This window comes from Eschrichtius robustus, chromosome 13 (genome assembly GCF_028021215.1).
Source record: "Eschrichtius robustus isolate mEscRob2 chromosome 13, mEscRob2.pri, whole genome shotgun sequence".
Classification (NCBI taxonomy): domain Eukaryota; kingdom Metazoa; phylum Chordata; class Mammalia; order Artiodactyla; family Eschrichtiidae; genus Eschrichtius; species Eschrichtius robustus.
The window spans coordinates 45,453,383-45,474,547 of NC_090836.1; the positions used below are offsets into that span (position 1 = coordinate 45,453,383).

At 50.1% G+C, this 21,165-nt stretch overlaps 1 protein-coding gene across 1 annotated transcript; it reads left to right on the top strand.

Moving 5' to 3' along the window:
- Window positions 1-13,216: 13,216 nt before the first annotated feature.
- On the top strand, window positions 13,217-21,165 carry HOXC13 (homeobox C13). Its single transcript, XM_068560622.1, has 2 exons — window positions 13,217-13,995; window positions 19,622-21,165. Exons 1-2 carry the CDS (start codon window positions 13,254-13,256, stop codon window positions 19,876-19,878), a joined length of 999 nt encoding a protein of 332 aa, XP_068416723.1. The 5' UTR covers window positions 13,217-13,253; the 3' UTR covers window positions 19,879-21,165.

Below are 21,165 nucleotides of genomic sequence, written 5' to 3' on the forward strand. Positions count from 1 at the left end.
GAGTTTTAATCCCAAGAAAGATTACCTACCATCTGTTGACACTTATAAGGGATGATGGAAGACAAAAATCAAGTTGTATTTTGTCTGTAAAGAGCGTGTTAGTCGAGAATAAAATCCAAAATGTACAGTGGAACAAACACAAAAGACGGTTATTTCTCCCTTGGGTAAAGTCTTAGGCAAATGATTCCTGTCAGTGGGCAGTTCTCCTCCACATGTGATTCAGTGATCCAGGCTCTTCCCATGTGAGTCTCCACTATTCCTTAGGGCCTCAAGGTCAGCATCAAATGGAGGAAGGGGACAGAAAGCATCGGGAGAGGGGATGGGGACACATCCACTTGTTAAAAGCTTTGGCCAGGAAATGGCATATACATTCCATTGACTAAAACTTAGTCACATGGCCACATCAAACTGCAAAGGAAGCTGGGGAATGTAGTCCAGCTGTGAAGAGCTACCAGATTTTGGGAAAATAGTTGCTATAGAGACCAACCTGGAAAATTCTCAAGAAGAACCAATGGTTCAACTACTATAGAGAGCACCTTTGTGAGAATACTTCTTTCTTCAAAAGGAAGCTCATCACTGCCCAAAGAGACTTTTCTCCAGATGGTGTGTGTTGATGAATGGGGGAGAGAAAAGATGAGGAGGAAAAGAGAGGACTCCTGTGAAAGGACAGAGGGGACCGCCATCACGTGGCCATGAAGATAGACAGGATCCTGTAGCTTGCCTACCTAGACCTTCCACTCTCAAGAGACTGGTTTCTTCTCCCATGGAACTTCTGGCCTCTTGTGTAATGAAGATGTGCCTGAAACCCCTGGGTCTTGGGGAGCCTGGAAGTGGACACAACTCTAAAAAATGTTTTGTTATTGAAAAGAATCTAGTAAAACTTACCACTGGACACAGAGGCCAGAAAAAATTCAGTGAAAGCAGAAGAATTGTCTGGTCTTTCAACCCTAGACAAAATCATATTTTACACTCGATTAATTCGAAACTGGATTTAATTTTTTTTAATTGTTTCATTCTGGTAGGATCAGAAGACACATCTGGCAGGGACGAGGTCATCTCAAGAAGAGTTTGAATATTTACAATTAAAAACAAACAAAACAAAACAAAACAAAACCCACTCGCTTCTCTCAAAGTCTCACCCCTGGTGGGAGCAGCTTTTAGGACCCGTCACCGAAGGCAAAGTTTCCAGCAACCTGATCCCCTCTGTTACCTATATTTCGAGCCTCTGGCCCGCTATTAAAAATAAAAGGGCATCTCCATTCTCCCCCAGACGTACCATTCTGCAGCGACACTCACTACCTTATTCATGTATGTGTGAAGTGAGTGTTTTCCTGTCCCCCTAGTTGCCCTGGAGTTTTACATTTAAGCACCCTTCCCTGCTGGGTTTCTTGAGATGATCTGGAACGCACGCTGGAAAAACACACTGGGGGAGCGGGGAGGTCTGTCAAATCCCGAAGCAAAGAGCAGCCGAGCCTTGCTAAGTAAAATGAAAGAGACTTAAGGAGGACAGAATCCGTTAGTGTAGACACTTCGGGGTTGAATTTACTCCCCCATGCCCGCAATGCCATAAAGGAGCAGGACGTCAGCGTGTGCAGCTCTGGGGGTTCCAAAGCTGCGAAGTGCGGTCTTTGGAGGCGTCGGGAGTCAGTAATCCCTCAGTTCACTCACGCCGCTCCTTCTTGCCCATCCACGCGAAAGCTGGGTCCAAAGGCTTCGAAGATCTGGTGACTCTGGTGCTGCGTCCCGCGGGGGCGGGAGACCGGTACCCGCCGTAGGCGGCCAAAGTTCCGACGCTGCCTGGACAGGGGGGCCGAACTTCTGGAAAAACGGCTTTGGGGAGCGATCGGTCCTGGAAGGGCGAATGCGGGAAAGTGACTCGGTCCCCTAAAGTGGAGACGTTGCAGCGGGACCCCGCTTCTGGGAAGGTCCGCTAGGAATGTTTGAAAATACGTTTCTCCCCATTCGGGGTGTTGTGTTTTGTTTTGTTTTGTTTTGTTTTTTTCCTTTAAATCTATTCCCTTCAAAAAAGCAAAGATGTGAACGGGCAGACGCCACCTGGTCTGGGAACTGAGCTTGTGACTCGTGAAGATTTCGTTTGGTTCAGGTTGAGAAAAGAACCTGACGTCTGTCTGGAGCTGTGCAAACCGTCTGGGGCGCCTTCGGAGAGGGACGTGCTCTACCCCAGCCGCCCAAAGCCTCGGAAGGTTCCATGGAGGCGGCGTCGGGACCGCTGGGCCCCAGATCACCGGAGGGGTGGGACGGAAAGAAAACCCAAAGCACCACAGCCCGCACCCCTCGAAGTCGCGGCCCCGAAAGCGCGGGCCAAAGCACGCGGCTGCGGGGCGGGAAGGGGAGGGCGAGTTCTCAGCCCAGAGCTCCCCGCTCAGCTTCTGCCATTTCCTCCACCTGATTTCGGCCGGAGGAGGTCATCAGTTTTCGAGGGCAGATCGCAAGGCAATATTCCCGAGCAATTTGAAAGGCCCTGGGAGAGAAGAAAATTAAATAATTGGACTGAAGTCTAAAATAAAGATCGGGAGCAAGATTATGACCCCACTGGATTTTCCGCTGAGAATCCCCTCCTATTAGCGTGTACTTCCGAGCTGGCTCTGTCCCCGAGGGCAGAAAAAGGGGCCTTTTAGGCCTTGAGATGGGGGACTCTCCCCCGCGGCTTTAGGTTCTTGAAACTGAAGCTACCTTCTAACCAAGGCAGATTTTGAAGTTGTTACAGATAGGTTTCCTGTTCAAATAGTGTGGACCTCATTCTCCAGGTTCCCTGTTTGGGGCGGGTCACAGCCTGAAGGTTGTCCGTGGGAGTGGGGGGACAGTACTAGAAAACACCATCACAGCGAGATTGTGAAAACAGTCCCACAACTCTTCCTCTCAACTTTTGATTGTTTGTGTGATGCAGGAAGAGGAGAATTCTGATTGCTTGTGGAGGTTCATCAGCCCTGGCGAGGAAAAAGACAGAGGGAAAAAAAAAGGAAAATCTAATAGAGACCGGTGCAGTGTGCTCCAAGATGTTGGAATGGGTCCTCTGTGCATTTTTCCTGGTTTAAAAGGACAGAGTCTGTCTTTCCAGGGCATCCGTTCCTCAAAGGATATTGCTTCTGTGGCAATAAAAGGCATAGAACTAGATATAGTTAGCAAAATGCATATATATGGAGAGAGAGAGAGAGTGAGCTAGAGAGAAAGAAAACATGGGTTTTCTCCTTATGTCAATGGAAAACATATTTCCTGGGCCTCCAGGTATTTTTTCCAGGATGATCAAAGCTGGGGTAGGACCAGCCCCTTCCACCTAATTCTTAGGCTGAATATGCACTTGCAGAGTGAATTTGGGGCATCAGTCCACTTGACTTCAACTGGCACATTCAGATCCATATTCCGAGCTGGGCAGAGCATCTGAAAGATCCCTGCCGGGTTCAGATCCTAAGGAGTGAGCCTTGAGAGGCCAACATGGAGACAGGAGGGATGTCTCTGGACCTTGCAAGAGGCACTGTTCTGTTTGCACCCAGAGGGCCAGAACCCCGAGACTAAATGAGCAGTCATCTTGAGGGGAGAAGGGATGGGATTGGGCTTTCTTCTCCTAGGACAAATCACATTTGGGAAACTTTTTTTTTCAAGGGTGGGGCTAAGCTTTAAAAGGTAGTGAGCCTGATTTTCTTGCAATGTTTGAAAAGAGAAATTCACCACTGTTTATGAGCCTGTCCCTGCTATTTAAAGTAGGAAGTATTCTAAAGGAAAAACTTAATATGGGAAATTTGTAGACCTACAATGCACCATGTTTAGAAGTACAACTGAAGCATACCCAACTGTATGGGGATATTGTCATCATGAGTCTCTACATGAAACATGACTATGCCACTTCATATGTACTATATGAGCAAATGGCAACAAAAACATAGCCACCCAGAATTTAATACTGAAATCCCTAACATCTGAATAATTTGCTTTCCTCCTTTACACTTACGCCAACTAAGATTTAGCCAGGTTTGCAGAAGTTTGTTCTCACGGCTTCCCTGCCTCTGGCCTGCAGCCCTTCCACCCACCCATCTACCCATCCACTTCTCCGCACTTTTTTTTTTTTTTGGAACCAGGGATCCTCTCAACTTTTTTTGGAGAAATCTTTGTCAGTGTATGATTAAACACACACACACACACACACACACACACACACACACACACACACACACACACCCCACTTCTCTATCCCAAGACTGGGCATAAGGAACAGAAAATAGGGGGAGGGTTTCTTTCCCCATTTGGGAGGTACCCTTTCCACAGGAACAAGCAAACAGGCAGAGAAGGAAGGGAAAGCTGGCTGATTCTTGGTCTTGGCAGTGGTGGTTAGCAACAAAAATTCCGCAGTTAGGATGTGTCCCTGTAGATAAGCACCGGAACCCCTGGAGGCACAGGGTACTAACTTCCAAAACCTCCAGATCGGTTCGCAGCGGCACGTCCTTGAATGCCCGGGCACCCGCGCCGGCTCGCGCCTCCCCACATGCCCAGGGCTCTCCGGGATCTCATTAGAGTCTGCTCTGCCCCACAAAGAAAAGTACCCACCTGTGTGCTCAGCTATCAGTGCCCATAGAGCGCACGCAAGTGCATCAGTCAGGATTACGGGTGTGATTGTGCCTGGCTCGCCGGTTCTGCTCTGGCGCCGCGGGAGCGGAGCAGGCGCTTCCCAGCGCGGGCCCTCGTCCCGCGGTCCTCCCGTGTCGGCCATTGGTTGTCCTGTGTGGAAGCGGCTCTCGCCAAGCTTCAGTTTAGTCGGAGTTAGTGAAATCCAATACTAAATAATTACTACATGGAAAAACAAACAAACAAACAAACGAACCACAACCAAAACAAACAAACAAACAAACAAACAAGCAAACCCTAAAAATCAGCCTGTTGTAATTAACGAAAGAACTCTCGAAGTCCTGCGATCAATCCAGAAAGAAAAGAGAAAGGAATTAGATGCTGGCGCCGTGTTCCCGGCGGAGCCAGGCGGCGTTGACTGCTTTGGCTGAAGGGACCCGCCATCCAGGCTCCGGAAGTGACCCGAATCTCCTAAAAATCTGTGCAGAGAAAAACATTGCGCTGAAAGAACAGTGCCAACGCCAGGATTCTGCCAGATTTGGCGAGATAGCAATTTGGTTTCTGGCAGGCGCATAATTCTGCTAATTATGGCTGGGGGGGAAATGGGTCTGAGAATTATATACTGCAAAGTTGTTCCTGGATATCCTCGGACACGGTGTCTTTATTCTCGCTTAAATATAAGATTGTTAACAAAATCGTTAATAAAAAAGAATTTCTGCCTTACATATGTCTGAATACCATGTCTGCTTAATAGCTTTCTGCATCAGAGAAAACACTGGTGGAGTTGGATTTAACAAACCTGTGTGTCTGTGTAAACATATATCCTTACCCACAAAACCATAGGTCCACCAAACCCCACACACACATCTCAGCAATGGCATAAAGACAATTAAAGGCTTTAAATTTTTTTAATTTAAACATGACTATGTTTCATATTCAAGGGAAATATTTTTAAATTTTTTACAAAGATTACCTAATTAGATGGAGATGGGTATCTGAGGGCACATATCTTATGTTAATATTTATCTAAAGTTCCCTTAACACCGAACAAAGCATATATTATATACTTATTTGTCTCGAGATGATAGGTCTATAATAGATGAGAGAAATAAATCTGCATTACTTCTTTGGAGAGATATTCATTAATAAACCAAGCACTGAAAAGAGAGTTACAAGTGCTTCAAATCACACATGCAGATTCTAGCAGGAAAGGGTTTTCCTAAGGCCTCAGAGTAGGAGAGGAATTGCACAAGGTTTCCTTAATGCCTTAGGAATAGCATCTCTGCAAAAATGTGAGGATGGTCTTTTTTCCCATTTTGCTTATAGTGGCTCAGCTGAAGGAAAGAAGGCCCCCACTGCAGAGAGCTGGAGTTGGAGGATTCGAGGGGTCTTCCCCAAGCTCAAATCCTCACTGTATTTCCTTTTCTTTCACCATCATCAGCCTGCCCTCACCAGCACCCCTGTCACGACCAACCTATAAATGTCTCCATGCTAGCACAATGCACACCCATCACAATACATGTTCCCCCAGCCTGTGTACTATCCAGTAGTGTTCAAAAACCAGGACTCAACAGTCATGCTCCCCAAAAATGCTGAAGGCCATCAAGTGCAAGAAGTCTGAGGTCGTCTCTATACCTTGAAAGATATTTCTTCTTATCTGAGTTAAATTTTCTCTGACTATGCAAGTGAGTGCAGCAATCTTTGGGAAGAGAGAAAATGGATGTCCCCATCTTCCTTTCTAGTTCTTTAGATTTCATCGACTTTGCTGCATGTATGTATAAAACAACACCACAACTAAGAGAAAAAATTCTTCTAAATACTCCCTAGAGAAGGATAAATTTGGGTGAGAGGGAAGAGACAGTGAGGGAGAGAAAATCTAGCAGCCCCCTCCCTAAGGATATCATAGGGATAGTTTCCCTCCAGTAACTAATACTTCACCAAATTATATCTTTTTAGGAAGGTGGAATTAATTGCCACCAGCAGGAATCTTGTCCTAAGTACCCAGACATTCAAGCTCCTTCCTGCATTTTTGCTCCATAGATCCCAAGCAAGATTGGCTATTTTAGCAAAGAGGGGTTCTCGCCCTTTAGTTGAGTCTTAGGTTTTCATTTCCCTCTTTTTTGGAGATAAGAAAATTAAATTTTCTTTCTTTTGGTAAGGCATCTTTTGAAGGTCCTTTTATTTCTGGTGTCCAGCTCAATTATTTTCAAATTAGAATGATTAGAATGTATCTTCTGCTGTGACTTCTGAGGGTATCTGGTCATGGGGAGAACTAGGCTGTAATCCATTTAGGGTATAATTTTTCTCCTTCCTCATAATGAAATATACTTACATCCTCTACCATCTGCCTCTTAGGACCCACTAAACTCCAGGTCTCAGCATCATGGTGGAATTGAGGGCAGTATTTCACCTAGTTAGAGATGAAATGTCCAGTGCTTCAGCTATGTCTTTTATATTTAGTCATTCTTATATAAAATGATATATAAGATAAACAGTCCATTTTGATCCAGAAGAATGCTGTATTGAGGTCCACAACCCCTTCTGAGAAAAATGTTATTTTCCATTATCTTCTTTTAAAGTAACTGGAAATCCTAAAGAGACACACAGAAAGAGAGAGGGGGAGAGAGAGAGAGAGAGAGAGAGAGAGAGAGAGGGAGAGGGAGAGGGAGAGAGAGTGGGAGAGGGAGAGAGAGAAAGGAAGGAAGGGAAGGCAAGGGAAGGGAAGGGAAGGGAAGGGAAAGGAAGAGAAAGGAAGACAAGAGAAGAGATTGATCTGTCTCATTTCTAGGAGCTGCAAATTTAAACTTTAAAAGATGGAGGAAACGATTGAAAGTGATAAATACCTTTTCCAAGCATTCGGTTTGTTGGCTTTCTGACCAAAAGGGCCCGTTGTTAGATCTCTGAAAGGAAGCCAAATCCAGCCCCCTGCAAACGCTCCTCCACCTCTTCCCCAACCCCCCTCAACTCCCTTGTCTAACTTGAAAATGAACTTGGACTTCCCTCTCAGACAGGCCCTAAAACCAGGAGAGATTTTATTTGTCTGTTTTTGAAGGGCTTCCTAAAAGGAGGAGGTGTCTGGGGTGAGGGGAGGGGAACAGAGGGCCCTCTCCCACTGCAGGGATGGGGTAACGGTAGGGGCTCTGGGGAGGCAAGAAGCCGGGAGAGATACTTTGTTAATTTCTTAACTCTGTGTTTATTCCCGGAACTTCTGTCAATGGGGGTGGGGGGAGGGCAAGTGACCAGCTGAGATGCTGCTGAAAAAGAAAAGGGAGTAGGAGGAATGAGGATTAGAAAAGGGATGGGTCTGGGGAAGGAGAGGATGAGGAGGGTTGGGAAGGGTCTCTGTGAGGAGCTTGGCAGGGCTGAGAGGACAGCGATGGAAGCAGTGGAAGAATGAGGGCTGAGGTAGGGACCCTGGAGACCACTGGAGGAGGCTTCCTGAGACTTCCCCATGGAAGCAGCTACCTGATCTCCCCACTCAAACACAGAGCACCACAGGTGTGATTGGGGGCAGGCTGGAGGAGAATCCAGGAAAAGACTGGTGATGGCAGCCTAAACCCCGACCCTCGTGTGGATCCCTGCAGAACCATAGAGGAAAGTTTGATGTGACTTCCCAAACCCTCAGCCAACACTGCAGTCCTAAATTGACAGCAGAAGAGAGTGGATTTCCCTGATGTCTAAGAGAGGGAAGTGAATAGGGCCTGGAGGAAGGCAAGTTTGGGTTTGAGAGCAGAAAACTCTGAAACTAGGAGCAAAGCGATGCCTCAGCCCATCCTGGTGCCATCTTCCTCAAGCTGGGGGCCCAAGGAGGAAGAACAATAAAGGTGGACGATGCCAGGATGGCAGCTGCTGTCCAGGAGGTGAGTCTCAGCCTGGGAGGAGAGGCCTGGGTGGCTCTGCTCTGAGTCCAGGCTGTGGGGGTGGAGAGATCAAAGTGGAGCAGGTTCCAGAGGGATCCAGGAGCCTGGGAGTGGCATCTGCATCTGCACACTCCTTGGGCTACCCCCAACCTTTTAGAGCCAAGGGAGGTGGAGGGAAAGGAGGCGAGGAGGGGACTGGGCAGGGCCAGGGAGCCCCATTATCAGCCACTTTTCTTTCCTTCCCCACCAGTATCACCCTTTGTGACCCAACAGGAATTAATTTCCTCTGAGTGTGTAAGGCTCTCCCAGCTCAGTCGCACTCTCAGGGGGCTCTCTCATAGTTTCACCCCCCCACCCCACCCCGGAACTCCCAACCCTTCCTGTAAGTGACTTCTCTATCCCAAACATCCCTTTCTTTCCTAGATAGCTCAAGCCCTATGTCCTCTATCCTCCACAAATCTCTTCCATCCTGCCTGCAGCCCGTATCCTGGACAGGAAAGGGCCCCCCAAACTCTATGCCCGCCCACCAAGGCCCCAAGTCTGGGCGAGAATCCAGACCCCATGGTGGTAAGGCTCTTTGTTCTCCTGCAGCCTCAACCCACCCCCTCCTTTTTTTAAACTGGAATTTCTCCCATAAAAAAAAAAAAAAGCGGGGGGTGGGGGGGCAGGAGCTTCAGAGCTTCAAGCTCTTTTTTTTTTTTTTTTCCTGGGCAATATGGAGGAAACAGAGGAAAGAGCGGGAAGAAGGGAAATCAACTGATGCTTGATTTCCAAAGAAGGCAATCTGGGCCCTGAATAAGGGGTACGCCAACCTCATTTATCTCATCCCCTTTTCCCTAGCCTGGCATTCAAGCTTCACCCAGCCCTCGAGTGTGTACGGCAACCTTGCACGCTCCTGCTGCAAATGCTGCTAACTTACCCCTCCGACTTGGTCTCTAACACAGAGGGCCAGGAATTTCACCCCTCAACTTTAGAAAGACACAGACATCTGCCTCTTCATTTTCCTGGGGATATCTAAGTAGAGAGCAGGATGAGCATATAAATCAAGTGTGTATCCAGAGAAATAAACAGACCAGCAGAGATCTTTATTTGCATAGAGAGGATTTCAGCGAGGGCTGGGTATTTTCATGAATACACTTGGGCCGTATCCGCAAGGGCATGTGCTGGAACAGTGCATGGAGGCTGCCCACGATCACAAACCCACAGGCCAGGCGTGTGCACACGTACACCGTGCAAACACACACACACACTTCCAGTGAGAAGGCACATTGAATATCTCCTTTATATATTGGGGCCTTTGAAAACAAGAATTTCAGATTTGAACTTAGCGGGGAACTCAGTCCACAGAGGAAGCTGAGGGCAGAGCGGTTCCCGTGGCCTCGCCATCACAAATGTCCCTTTGAAAAAAGAGCGGAGAGCGCAGCGCGGGGCTTCTCGACGGGGCTAGAGGGGCCGTTTTCCATTTTCCTTTGGTGTGATGAAATGCTCCGTCCTTTCCCGCACACACCAACATCACAGCTAGAGACCGAAGGGTCACATTCCTATTCATTCCTCCCGATTTCCTCTCCACCAGGTCCACAGTCCAGCTCCATCGGCCCACCCGCGAAGCCCCAGGCGGGGCGAGGTGTGGCTCAGCGGCGGGGGGTGAGCGCCGAAGCCGAGGGTTTCAGCGCCTGGCTTTCTAGGGCGGGATCGCTTCATCGCTTCGGCGATGTAATTACTACGTTTCCAGTAGTGCATATTCTCCTGGAGTGTTTAATTTGGTTTTATTTGTGTCTCAGCGAGATTCACATTTTTTTTTTCGGGGGAGGAGGGAGAAGCGACCCCAGGCTTAAAGTTAATTAACCAACAAGGCTCTACTTTGAGGCGCCCGCCCGCAGGCTCTCGCCTCGTCGCCTCCCTCCCTGCTCCGGGTGCGCCCCAGTCTTGGACCCGGCAGTTTCAGGCGCGGAAGGTCTTGGGGAACCCAGCGAAAGAGTGGGAAATCGTTCAGAGCATGCGGACCCTTCTCTGGCGCTTTCAACGCCCTGAGTCCTGAACTTTCGCCTCCAGCCTTCCCACTCTCTCAGGTCTCTGGGGGGCCTACATCTTCTTCAGCTGGTCTCCTTGACGAAGGGAACTTTTCCTTCTCTTTCCACTCTTCGCTAAATTTTGGCCGCATAAAGCCCCTAATAAATGGAATTGTAAAATTGCTGGGTTAAATCTATATCTCATTGCAATAGGAACAGTTAATGCCCTTATATAAACCTGGAAAAGAACCTACTATTGATTTTATTTATTGCTGGGCCGCCTGCACCCAGAGCCTTTCTGCTGTTCTGCCCCTTACTCCCAAAGGCTGGGGGACCCGTCTTTGGGTTCTGGCCCGTGAAGACGGATCTGGCGTTGAGCTAGACCATTCCCGGACCCGGGAGGGAGCCCCAGGAACGGGGTGGCCATTTCAGGCCCTTTGTTTCGCCCGGTTGCCCCACTCAGCCCGGTCCACGTCGCCCGGGTTCTCCACGCGGAACCGGACCCCGCACTGCACAGGAGGGGAAGCCAGGGCCTCTGCACCACCCCTACACCTGCGGGGGGAAAAAACGGCAGACCTCTCCACCCACCTACCCCCACCAGGCAGGCCGCAGGCAGACGCGGGGACCAAGGTCACACGACCCAGTCTAGACTAGCCAGGCCATGTTTGCTTTCCTCCTTTTACCTTGACCTTGGAACTCCGGAGGCAGGGAAGCCAGTTTCCTAGCCAAGAGCCGGCTCCCAGCAAGACCCACCTTCCCCTCCACTCCTCTCTCCTCCTTCCACCATCATCGCCCTCGACACACACTCAAGCTGGCCTGCTCATGTTCCAAGCTTCCTGATATATTTTTCCTCCTACTGCCAGCCCAGTCCAAAGCCTGCTTTCTGGAACTCTGAGGTGACCCTTCCGAATGAAGATCACCCTGATAAAGATTGCATCTCTTATCCTAACTCACCCACGCCAGGGCGCTCTCCATCGTCCAACACCACCTTGCCCCTACCGGTAGAAGGGAGGCGGCCCGTGGGCCAGATCTCAGTACAGACCTGGCCATTTGCTCTCAAGTTGAAGGGATCCAGTGGGTTCGGCTTAGCCCGAGGCTATTTCCTGGCCACGGCCTGTGCGCGGTCTGGACAGGAGCACCCAGCATTTAAAATCTTTGGCAGAGGCAGGAAAGAGGGAGATGCTGTAGCCCCTCTCCCCTTTTTTCTCTCTCTCTTTATTACCTCTTCTCCTCAGGGAGGCCCTGTGCTGAAAGGGAACTTGGCTCAGTCCCACGGAGATGCTCTCTGGAAAGGGGTGCCTCTACTGAGGCACCAAACTGAGCACAGGAAGCCCGACAAGTCTGGAGATTGGGAGGAGAGAAGAGGGGGGGGCTTTTTTAGAAAATTAGTAAGTTGGTGTTAATTTTTTCTTTGAAAAGATTGGGTAGTTTCAAAGCATCGAAACACTTCACATTAAAAGGGAGTGACCCCAAGAATGCTATGGGAGCTAAAGTTGGGGTTATTCAGCTGGGAACTGCATTGATCCCGGCTCTGCCTGGCCCCTCAGCCTATGGCCGGCTCAACCCAGGCGGCCTAGGGCGGAGGCGAATCCGCGGGCTGGGCTCGGGCCTCCTGGGGTCTCCCAGAGTAGCGCCTGGGAAATGTCCCTCCAAAGGGGCAGCGCTGCCGACTCTCCCTCATCCCACGTTTCCTTTTGTACACGGATCTGAGAGCGCGTGCTCTTCTTGTTCACATCAAGAGCTTTTCAGCTTTCCTAGACCGAATCCCTGCTCCTCCTCCCCCTTTTCTTTGAAAAATCTCACTCCGAGTCTTTTAATTTCTATTGTATATTGAAATACCCGTCTATTCTATTGCCCCCATTTCTCTTCTTTATTCTATCTCAATTTTTCATTGAGAGCATCCCGCCCTCCGTGTGATGATGTTTGTGTTTGGGGGCTACTACATCCTCCTAGCCTTCGCTGCTCCGCTGGAGGAAGACCTGCGGGCAACGAGCCTAGAGAGGGTCCCTCTTAGACAACTGGGGCTTTGGGGAAAGTGGCTGAAAGTCGGAAATGGAAACACAATCCCGGCATCAAAGTCTTGCTGCTCGGTGTCGGGTTCTTTCCAGCCGGAGCTCCCAGGGAGTCAGCCAAGGCCAGACCCGGGGCTCCCCACGCCCTGCCGGTGCGCTTCCGCCTGCTTTCCAGTTTTTTTATTTATTAAGAAAAAAAAAAATACGGTGTCTCCCCCGACTCTTAGCTCCAAGCCCCAATCCAGTCACAGCGATCTTTTTGGGTAGGAATCAGTCTCCCCCACACGCCTCCTAAGCCTAGTGGGAGGCGCCCAGGAACAGTCCTGGTCTTGCCAGACCCCTTTGCGTCGGCCAAATTCAGCCTCCCCCTCCTCATTCTCCCTCCCCGAGGCCGGCCAGGGGGCGTTGCCCTGTCCCTTTAAATCTCCCAGCTCCCTCCTCTTTGCCCCTCCTGAGAGCCAATCAGCAGAGACCTCTTCCCTTTCGCCCCGCCCCACCTCTAGGGGTGGGAACCCCAGGAGACCCGGCCAGGGCATCACGTGCACGGGTGGCGTCACGTGGGCTCGGGAGGGTTGCAGAGGGGAGGCTGGCGGGAGCCGGTGATTTCTTAATGAAATGTCCCCGCATGCGTAGAGGGCATGTAGGGAGGGAGGTGGAAGCACCAGGAGGAGGAGGAGGGGAGGGGTAGAGAGAGAAGGGAGGAGGGATGGGGGAGGGGAAAAGGGAGCGAGGTGTCTCCCCAGCTCGCAGCCTCTGGCAAGTGGAGTTTTTAAAAAGCTCGAGCAGATCATGTCATGACGACTTCGCTGCTCCTGCATCCTCGCTGGCCGGAGAGCCTTATGTACGTCTATGAGGACAGCGCGGCGGAGAGCGGCAGCGGCGGCGGCGGCGGCGGCGGCGGGGGAGGCGGCGGCGCGGGCGGCGCGGGGGTTGGCTGCAGCGGAGCGAGCCCCGGCAAAGCCCCGAGCATGGACGGGCTGGGCAGCAGCTGCCCGGCCAGCCACTGCCGCGACCTGCTTCCGCACCCCGTGCTGGGCCGCCCGCCGGCTCCCCTGGGCGCCCCTCAGGGCGCCGTCTACACGGACATTCCGGCCCCGGAGGCGGCGCGCCAATGCGCCCCGCCGCCGGCGCCCCCCACCTCGTCCAGCGCCACCCTGGGCTACGGCTACCCTTTCGGTGGCAGCTATTACGGCTGCCGCCTGTCGCACAACGTGAACCTGCAGCAAAAGCCTTGCGCCTACCACCCGGGCGATAAGTACCCCGAGCCGTCGGGCGCCCTGCCGGGTGACGACCTGTCCTCCAGGGCCAAGGAGTTCGCCTTCTATCCCAGCTTCGCCAGCTCCTACCAGGCGATGCCCGGCTACCTGGACGTGTCTGTGGTGCCTGGGATCAGCGGGCACCCGGAGCCGCGTCACGACGCGCTCATCCCCGTCGAAGGCTACCAGCACTGGGCTCTCTCCAACGGCTGGGACAGTCAGGTGTACTGCTCCAAGGAGCAGTCGCAGTCCGCCCACCTCTGGAAGTCTCCCTTTCCAGGTAAGGAAGGGGCCCGAGCGCCGCCGCCGCCGCCAGGGACCCGTCCCAGCCCCGCCTGCCCCGGGGCTCCGCGCCCCAGCCACCCCCGCCGTCTGGCCCCGGCGCGCCGGCTCTGCTGGGCTGCCGATGGAGCCGGCCGGGCGAGCTGCGCTGAGGAATGCGCCGGGGAAGAAATCTGCTCCGACACGTTCCCCGGAGCTGCCGGGCGGAGAGTGAAGCAATCACAGGCGCCCGAGCGCCCGGCCGCCGGCTCCGCTCCAGTCGGGAGCTTGTCTCCTCCTCCCCCAGCGGGCTCCAGTCTCACGCGCGGCTCTTGGCCTCCTAAGCCCGCTTCCGGCCAGGAATGGGGGGTGGGGTGGGCCTTGGGTGCCTTGGAATCCAAAACCACTAGGACAAAACGCTCAACCCACCGATTAACTGCGGAAAAAAATAAGAACACCCAAACATTTTGTTTGCCTGAACGTCCAAGATCATTCAGGCACTGCAGGCACTGGACAGTTTTTGTTGTCGTTGTTTTTAAATAGGGGTCTAATTTGCCGGGATCGACAGAAATGTAGGATGTTTTCTTTTTTATTTTCTTTTCTTGATTTATTTTAAGAATTTGGCCACGAATTTCCTGATTGTTAAAGGAACAAGAGAGCTAAAATCTCTGGAGAAGGTGTGGAGAAAAGGGAGTTCACATCCCTCTCCTGGATTATAAAATTCTTTGCCTCTCTGGTGTACTGAGCTCAAATCCTGTGGGTGTTCGCACTACCAACTCCCCCAAATGCGGGGGAGAAAGAGAGTTACCCATGCCTTAGACACAGGGGAGTGTCTCTTTCTCTTAGAGGGGAGTGAGGATGAGGGTGGGGCGGGGCGGGTGGGGGGGAGACCTGCTTTGGAAGGATCTGAGGTCCAGGCCCAGGAGGGGGACCCCTCTGTATTGTCTGGCTCCATATGCGGTGGGGGATTGGAATTTACTGGTGTTCTGTTCCCTTTCCAATTGAGGCTATCTCTGAACAGGAAGGGATCCTGCAAACCACCACCCCCCACTCCACAGGGGAAAAGACCAGTTCCAGGTTTCTCAAAACCACATCAGGAGCTTTGTATTCAGCTTTTTGCTGAGAAATCAGGATTCAGGGTCTAGTGAATCCAGAGCTTGAGTCTGCTCTTGCTATATATGAGCAGAGCTCAGTGGGAGAGGGCTGACTGGCTCCATTCTGATGCCTACAGGGGTCCTGGGGCCCCAGAACAGCCATATATGTCTCCCCATACTGCCCAGAGCCCCCCCCCCTCCCAGCTCTACATGTGGACCCAGGGACATTTTCATTGGGAAGTATAGACCTGAAGACCTCCTAAGGGTGGGCCTGAAATTCCTCTGCATCCGGGATTGGGGCAAGGGCAGATGGTTAAAAAAAAAATTACTGAATGATGTTAGAAAGTGTAGCAAATAACATTCTTGTAAATATTATAAGATGACTTAGTATAACACAGCTGACCAAGGTGGGACCCACACTAGACACCCAATTTCTGGCTGCCAGAAGATTTAGGATGATAGAATTTTAGTACATGGTATCATGCGTTACCTACTCTGCACTGACTATATTTTTATATAATATGATTTCTGTTATTAACCACCTAATATGAAACACATAATAACACTTTTCTAGAAGATAGGCAACTCACATGTAGGTGTACAATAATGTGTTGTGGAGATATGGCCCTTTAATTTCCCATCTCACCCAGATGGGAAACTGCTTAGGAGATGGGGGTTTAGCAGGAATTCCTGGAGCATCAGTAGCTGGTAGCCAACAGGCCATGCTAAGGAGCTGAAGGACAGAGGGCCAGATGCCCACCAAGCCCACTGTGGGCAGAGGCACAAGTCTAGAGCAGTGGGCAGTGGGTTTAGTGTGAAGAGGGGATGAGAGGGAGCTGCTCTGGCATTGCTGTGTATGCATGTGGAGCGAGGTGGGAGTGAGAGATTGGAGAGAAGCTCAGAAATATCTTTGAGCAAAATAAACATCTTAAAGATTCCCAGAAAAAAAAAAAACTAAAAGTAAGCACTTTTTTATCACAGCCTCCTAGAGAAAAATATCTTTGACATAAAAAAATATATAGCCCAACTGAGATTTAATACACTTGCAAATTATGGCATGGAAGTGGATATAAAAACCCAGTGCATCTCAACAGCTATGTGCTCACACACTCCCGGTGTGGAAATAGAATCGGGCTGGTGTATCTCAGTGAGTGCAGAGGTCCAGGCAAAAGGCAGATGAATAAGAAATTATCTTCAAATACCCTCCATCTTTCTACCCACACAGAGCTCTTTCAAAGTAGTGAGATTTCCAGATAACTCTGTCTATGCAATTGTGGTTTGTTCGGCAGCATCTAGGCATAAACACTACTGTCTCTTTTCAGTGCCTCTGGCTCTGAGAGACCTCATCTATGGCAGTCTGGGCTGGTGTGGGAGATGAAGGCAATTGTTCAGAAAGATCCAGATAATTAGGGCCAAGATGAGTTGTGGCTTCTTCCTTTACCCAATTATCTAGACCCTTGCTTCTTTGCTCTTTGTTTTTCTTCCTATAGTGCGTATAGACAGTTTTTAATTTTGACAGAGAGAGGCAGAAATTCCAAGAGAGAAGCAGAGAGGAGGGGGGCGGGGTGGGGGAGACAGGGAGAGACAGAGAGAGACAGATAGGATGGGGGGAGAGAGTAAGAGAGAGAAGGAAATAATGGGCTCTTTGGGCCATACTGGAAGTCTCTACTGACAAGTCTTTGGAATTTGGTTGAGAAGAGTGGCTAGGATTTCTAGCTGAACAAGGTCCTCTTCGGAGGACCAGAGCCCTGTTTTGGGAGTGGGTGGTCAAGAGCCAGTGGGCAGTAGGAACATGTACACAGGACCCCAAGAGAGAGCTATGGCTGAGCATTGATCTGATTTTTATCTGCTCCTCAAAAGTGTCTGTTAGGTTCCCAGGTATGAAGTGGGTGTGTGTGTGTGTGTGTGTGTGTGTGTGTGTGTGTGTGTGTGTGTGTGTGTATGTATGTGTGTGCGCCCACACGCTCTGAAGGGAGATTAGGGAAAGGTTGATTGTAAAATTAATCACCAAGTCCTCTACTTACTTTAGGCAGCATAGACACAACTCGAGGCCTAAGCTTCCAGATGTTTCCACATCTGCAGATCCCACTTCCTTTCCAGACAAGACAGCAGACAATGAAAGGGGGCTTCTTTGAGAAGGCAAGACTGAAGGTATTTCCCCAGTTGGCCAAAACAACCAGCCGTTAGGTCTGATCCACGAAAAACTTGGCCAAATCAACTCTTGGCATTCTGTAGAGAAAAATAACCAATTTGGACCAGTTATCTGCTTTTTTAAAACTGATTTTTTAGGGTTTGTTGATTAAGCCTCATTGGAAATTTATAGTTGGGGTTTAGGAGACCCAGACTTGGGTAGATAATTGTGAGCATTTCCAGAAAGTGAAGTTTAAAAAAATCAGGGACAATTATCTGGTTAATTCAGGAAACCAAACCCACTTTTATCCCATTTGCTCTCCAGGAAAAAGGAGGTATTTTAAAGCTAAATTGTACCAGGTGGTCTGTTTCCATTTTAGAACTTACTGTCTCATTATGTTGAGTCCAAAAATCTGGGTTTAAAATCTGGCTCTGCCACTTAAGTTCTTTTACCTACTCTGAGCCTCAGATTCCTTGTCTTGTAAAATGGGTTTAATAAAATAAGACTGGAAAAAATGTTCCGAGGATTAAAAAAGAGCCTCACGGTATCATTACTGACCCTCTCTGTTTTACTCTTATTCCAGAATCATCAGTTTCTCAAATCATAGTTACATCTGTAAGAGTAAGACACATTTGAGAACTGAGAGACTTTTAAAAATTATCTTGTGCAAAAAAAAAAAATCCTTTTTAACATAAAGGATCTGCTCTGCTAAAGTGAAGTTGTTTTGTTTTGCAGATTTAAAAAAAAAGAAAAACAAAAACTTGGCCTATTCCTACATAGGCAGAGAAAAGTGACAAGTCCCACAATTTTCCTGAAAAATTGTCGTCGTGAAGACAGCCAGACCAGGCCATCGGAACCCCCTCCCTCCCATATTCTTTCTGTGTACTTTATTCCCCCCCTGCATTTGATGGTGACCTCTTCTCTCCCCATCCTTGTCAGGGACAAGGGTCCCTGAGAGAGAGCAGACCCAATGAGAAAGGGTATAAGGAAGGTGTTTCATGAGGGCGGGATGGGGGGGCAGTGAGAACAAGCATTTCAGGAAGAGCTTTGTGTCCTCATTCTAGACTGTGTCTACACTTCCAAAGGGCAGTAAGAATGAAGGGGAAATCTCAAATATTCAGTCCTACTCATTAAATCCTGCATGAAGAAGTCTGCCAATTACGTTTTTAAAAATTGAAGGGTGAGTTACTCAGATAATTTTCCTAGTTCCCCACTTCCCCTTGAAAGTGTTGCTATGATCTTTTTATTGACAGAGGTGAGGGTGGAGTGGAAGGGGGGATATAAGTGACTCATATTGCCTGTGACATTCTCAGAGCATGAAGAAATTGAACTAGTAGTGGGATGACAAGGTATTTAGAATTTAGGATTAGGGTTCCTGCATGGGGTGGGGACAGTCTCCTTCAGCCTCAGAGGAATGACAAGGATAGCACATTGGAGCAGAATTTGCAGTTTTGGTGAGTGGACGTTTATGGGGGCAAGGGAGGGGCACTGATTTCTTTTTATAGAAGGCTTACGTGAACAGCTGGTTTCAACCCAAGAAGGGCTCTCTTGGTGTCTCCTCTGGTGGGCACACACCCGGGTGTGGACCCTCTACTTCTAGGGACCTGATTCCCTACATCTCAGTGCTAGGACTTCCCACCTTGGATGTTACTAAGTGGCTCACAACACTGGACTCCTAGAGATTGGCTCCCAGGCAGTCTGGCTTCACCTGGCCACTTTTCTTCTCTCTAGCTGTCAGTGCTGGCCTCAGATTCCTAGTGCAGAGCCAGTGACCAAAGGCTAGAGGCCCCACTTGGGGGTCTGTGCCCACTGAAACTGTCTCCCTGCCTGCCATGCCCTCCCTCAAACATACAAAAGAACACCTTCCTCTGATAATGGGGCAGAGTATAAACTGACCCATGCCCAAATGATCTAACTGCAGGAGAGAGGGATTTTCCTGAATACCTGCAATCCTGCAGGCTAGCAGACCAGGGTGCCATTTGGAGGGACCCCTCTAAGGGAACGAGGATTCTAATAAGGAGTGCTGTGTAGAGCCATGCTGGAAGCTGAGGCAAAAGGAAAAATCAGTAATACTGGTCCCGTATTTATTTAAAATTTTCATATTTTGTCCACCATGGATTTTTGGGCATTCATTTATATATTTTAAAACATTGCATTAAAATATCATTTATCTTGGTTACTGAGTTTTGGGCGCCCCCTCCTTTAAAGTTTGCACCAGAGGCAATACCCCAGGGTCCTCACCTAAGTCGTGGCCTTGCTAATAACAGAGGTGCAAAAGATTTGGGGACAATCCATCAGCTCCCTTTGAGTCCCTGCCGGAACCTGTGCCTCCGCAGCCGCGCAGACTTGAGGCCCCTCGCAGGGTCCTGGGTCCAACCATGCGACTCACTTCTTGCCGCCCGCCTTCTCTCTCCCCCCAGACGTGGTCCCCCTACAGCCCGAGGTCAACAGCTACCGGCGCGGGCGCAAGAAACGCGTGCCCTACACCAAGGTGCAGCTGAAGGAGCTAGAGAAGGAGTATGCGGCCAGCAAGTTCATCACCAAAGAGAAGCGCCGGCGCATCTCGGCTACCACGAACCTCTCGGAGCGCCAGGTCACCATCTGGTTCCAGAACCGGCGGGTCAAAGAGAAGAAGGTGGTCAGCAAATCAAAAGCGCCTCATCTTCACTCTACCTGACCGCCCACCCAGCCGCCCGCCCCGTCTATTTATGTCGCCGATTTGTATCATATCGGAACACACCGAAGGACGCTTTTCGGGTACAGACAAATATTTAATGTTAACCAGAAAGAGGAACCGCTCCGCTGGGAGGCAGAGGGTATCAGAGGGTGTGCTCTGCCGCCCTCTACTCCCCACCCCATCCTCAACCCTCACCCCTATGCAGATGGCACCTACCCCGCCTCAGCCGCTTTGGAGGTGGGTCCGGGCGGGCGGGCGTGGGAGGAAGGCAGCCTGCCTCCACTCCCTCTGGCCGTCGCCCCTCGCCTTGCCAGAACGCCCGAGTGGCAGCGAAGAGCCCAATCATTCCAGCCAAAGCAGAGTTGGGGAACCCCGAATGACCCTATTTTTGCCTCATCCTTTGCCCGGGCAGGTAGACGACCCCCCTGAGGGTGCGACCCCGAGCAGGACCTGGCGAGCTCCTACTTTCCTTCCAGTCCTTCCTCCTGTTCCCTGTCCCTCTGGCACTCTTTAGTTAGGCAAGATTTCCCAGTTAAGATTTTTCTGTGCATATTTTAAAAGTCACATTAATATTAATGATAAGTATTAGGGATCTGGCATCGTGATTGGAGTACAGACAGCGCTTAGGTTTTCTTTCTTTCCTGTTTCAACAAAAGCTGGAATTGGCTGAGGAGCCACCTACCCTTCTCCCTGACCTGGATCAAGGAACTGAGTTTCTGAGGAGCCACCTTTGCCCCCATGGCCTCCTCTGTTCTGCTTCTCAATCAACATGAGGAAATCCAGGGAAGACAGAAACTCCCACCATGCTGCTAAATCTGTCTTCTCTCCTTCTCTCTCTCTTTCTCTCTCTGTGGTGAGGCTGAGGATCAGGCCAGGCACAGAAGCAGAACTTTTTTCTAGGGAGCGGACAAGCTTCTCTTCCAAGGGGATGGAGAGCCGGTCCCCCAGCAGATTCCCTCTCCAGTTGCTTCTCCATCAAGGCAGTAGCTGAGAAGGCCTCACATTTTCACTTTTACTCATTGTCCAGAGGACAGCAGTTTTTCTTCCAGGAGACCAAAATAGCTGGCTCCCAATTAGCCAGCTAACGTAGACGCTGCCTGACATTTCCCTCCTCAAAGGCCAACTTGGTGCTGGGGGATGGGGGCTCACCTTCTCCCTTCCCACTGGTGCATTACAAAACAGTGTTCTTTTGAAATGTTCATCCAAAATAGGCTTTTTAAAAATGTTGTGTATCTGTATATAGTATTGTGATGTCTGAATGACAATGTACTGAATGCAAAAAGGAAA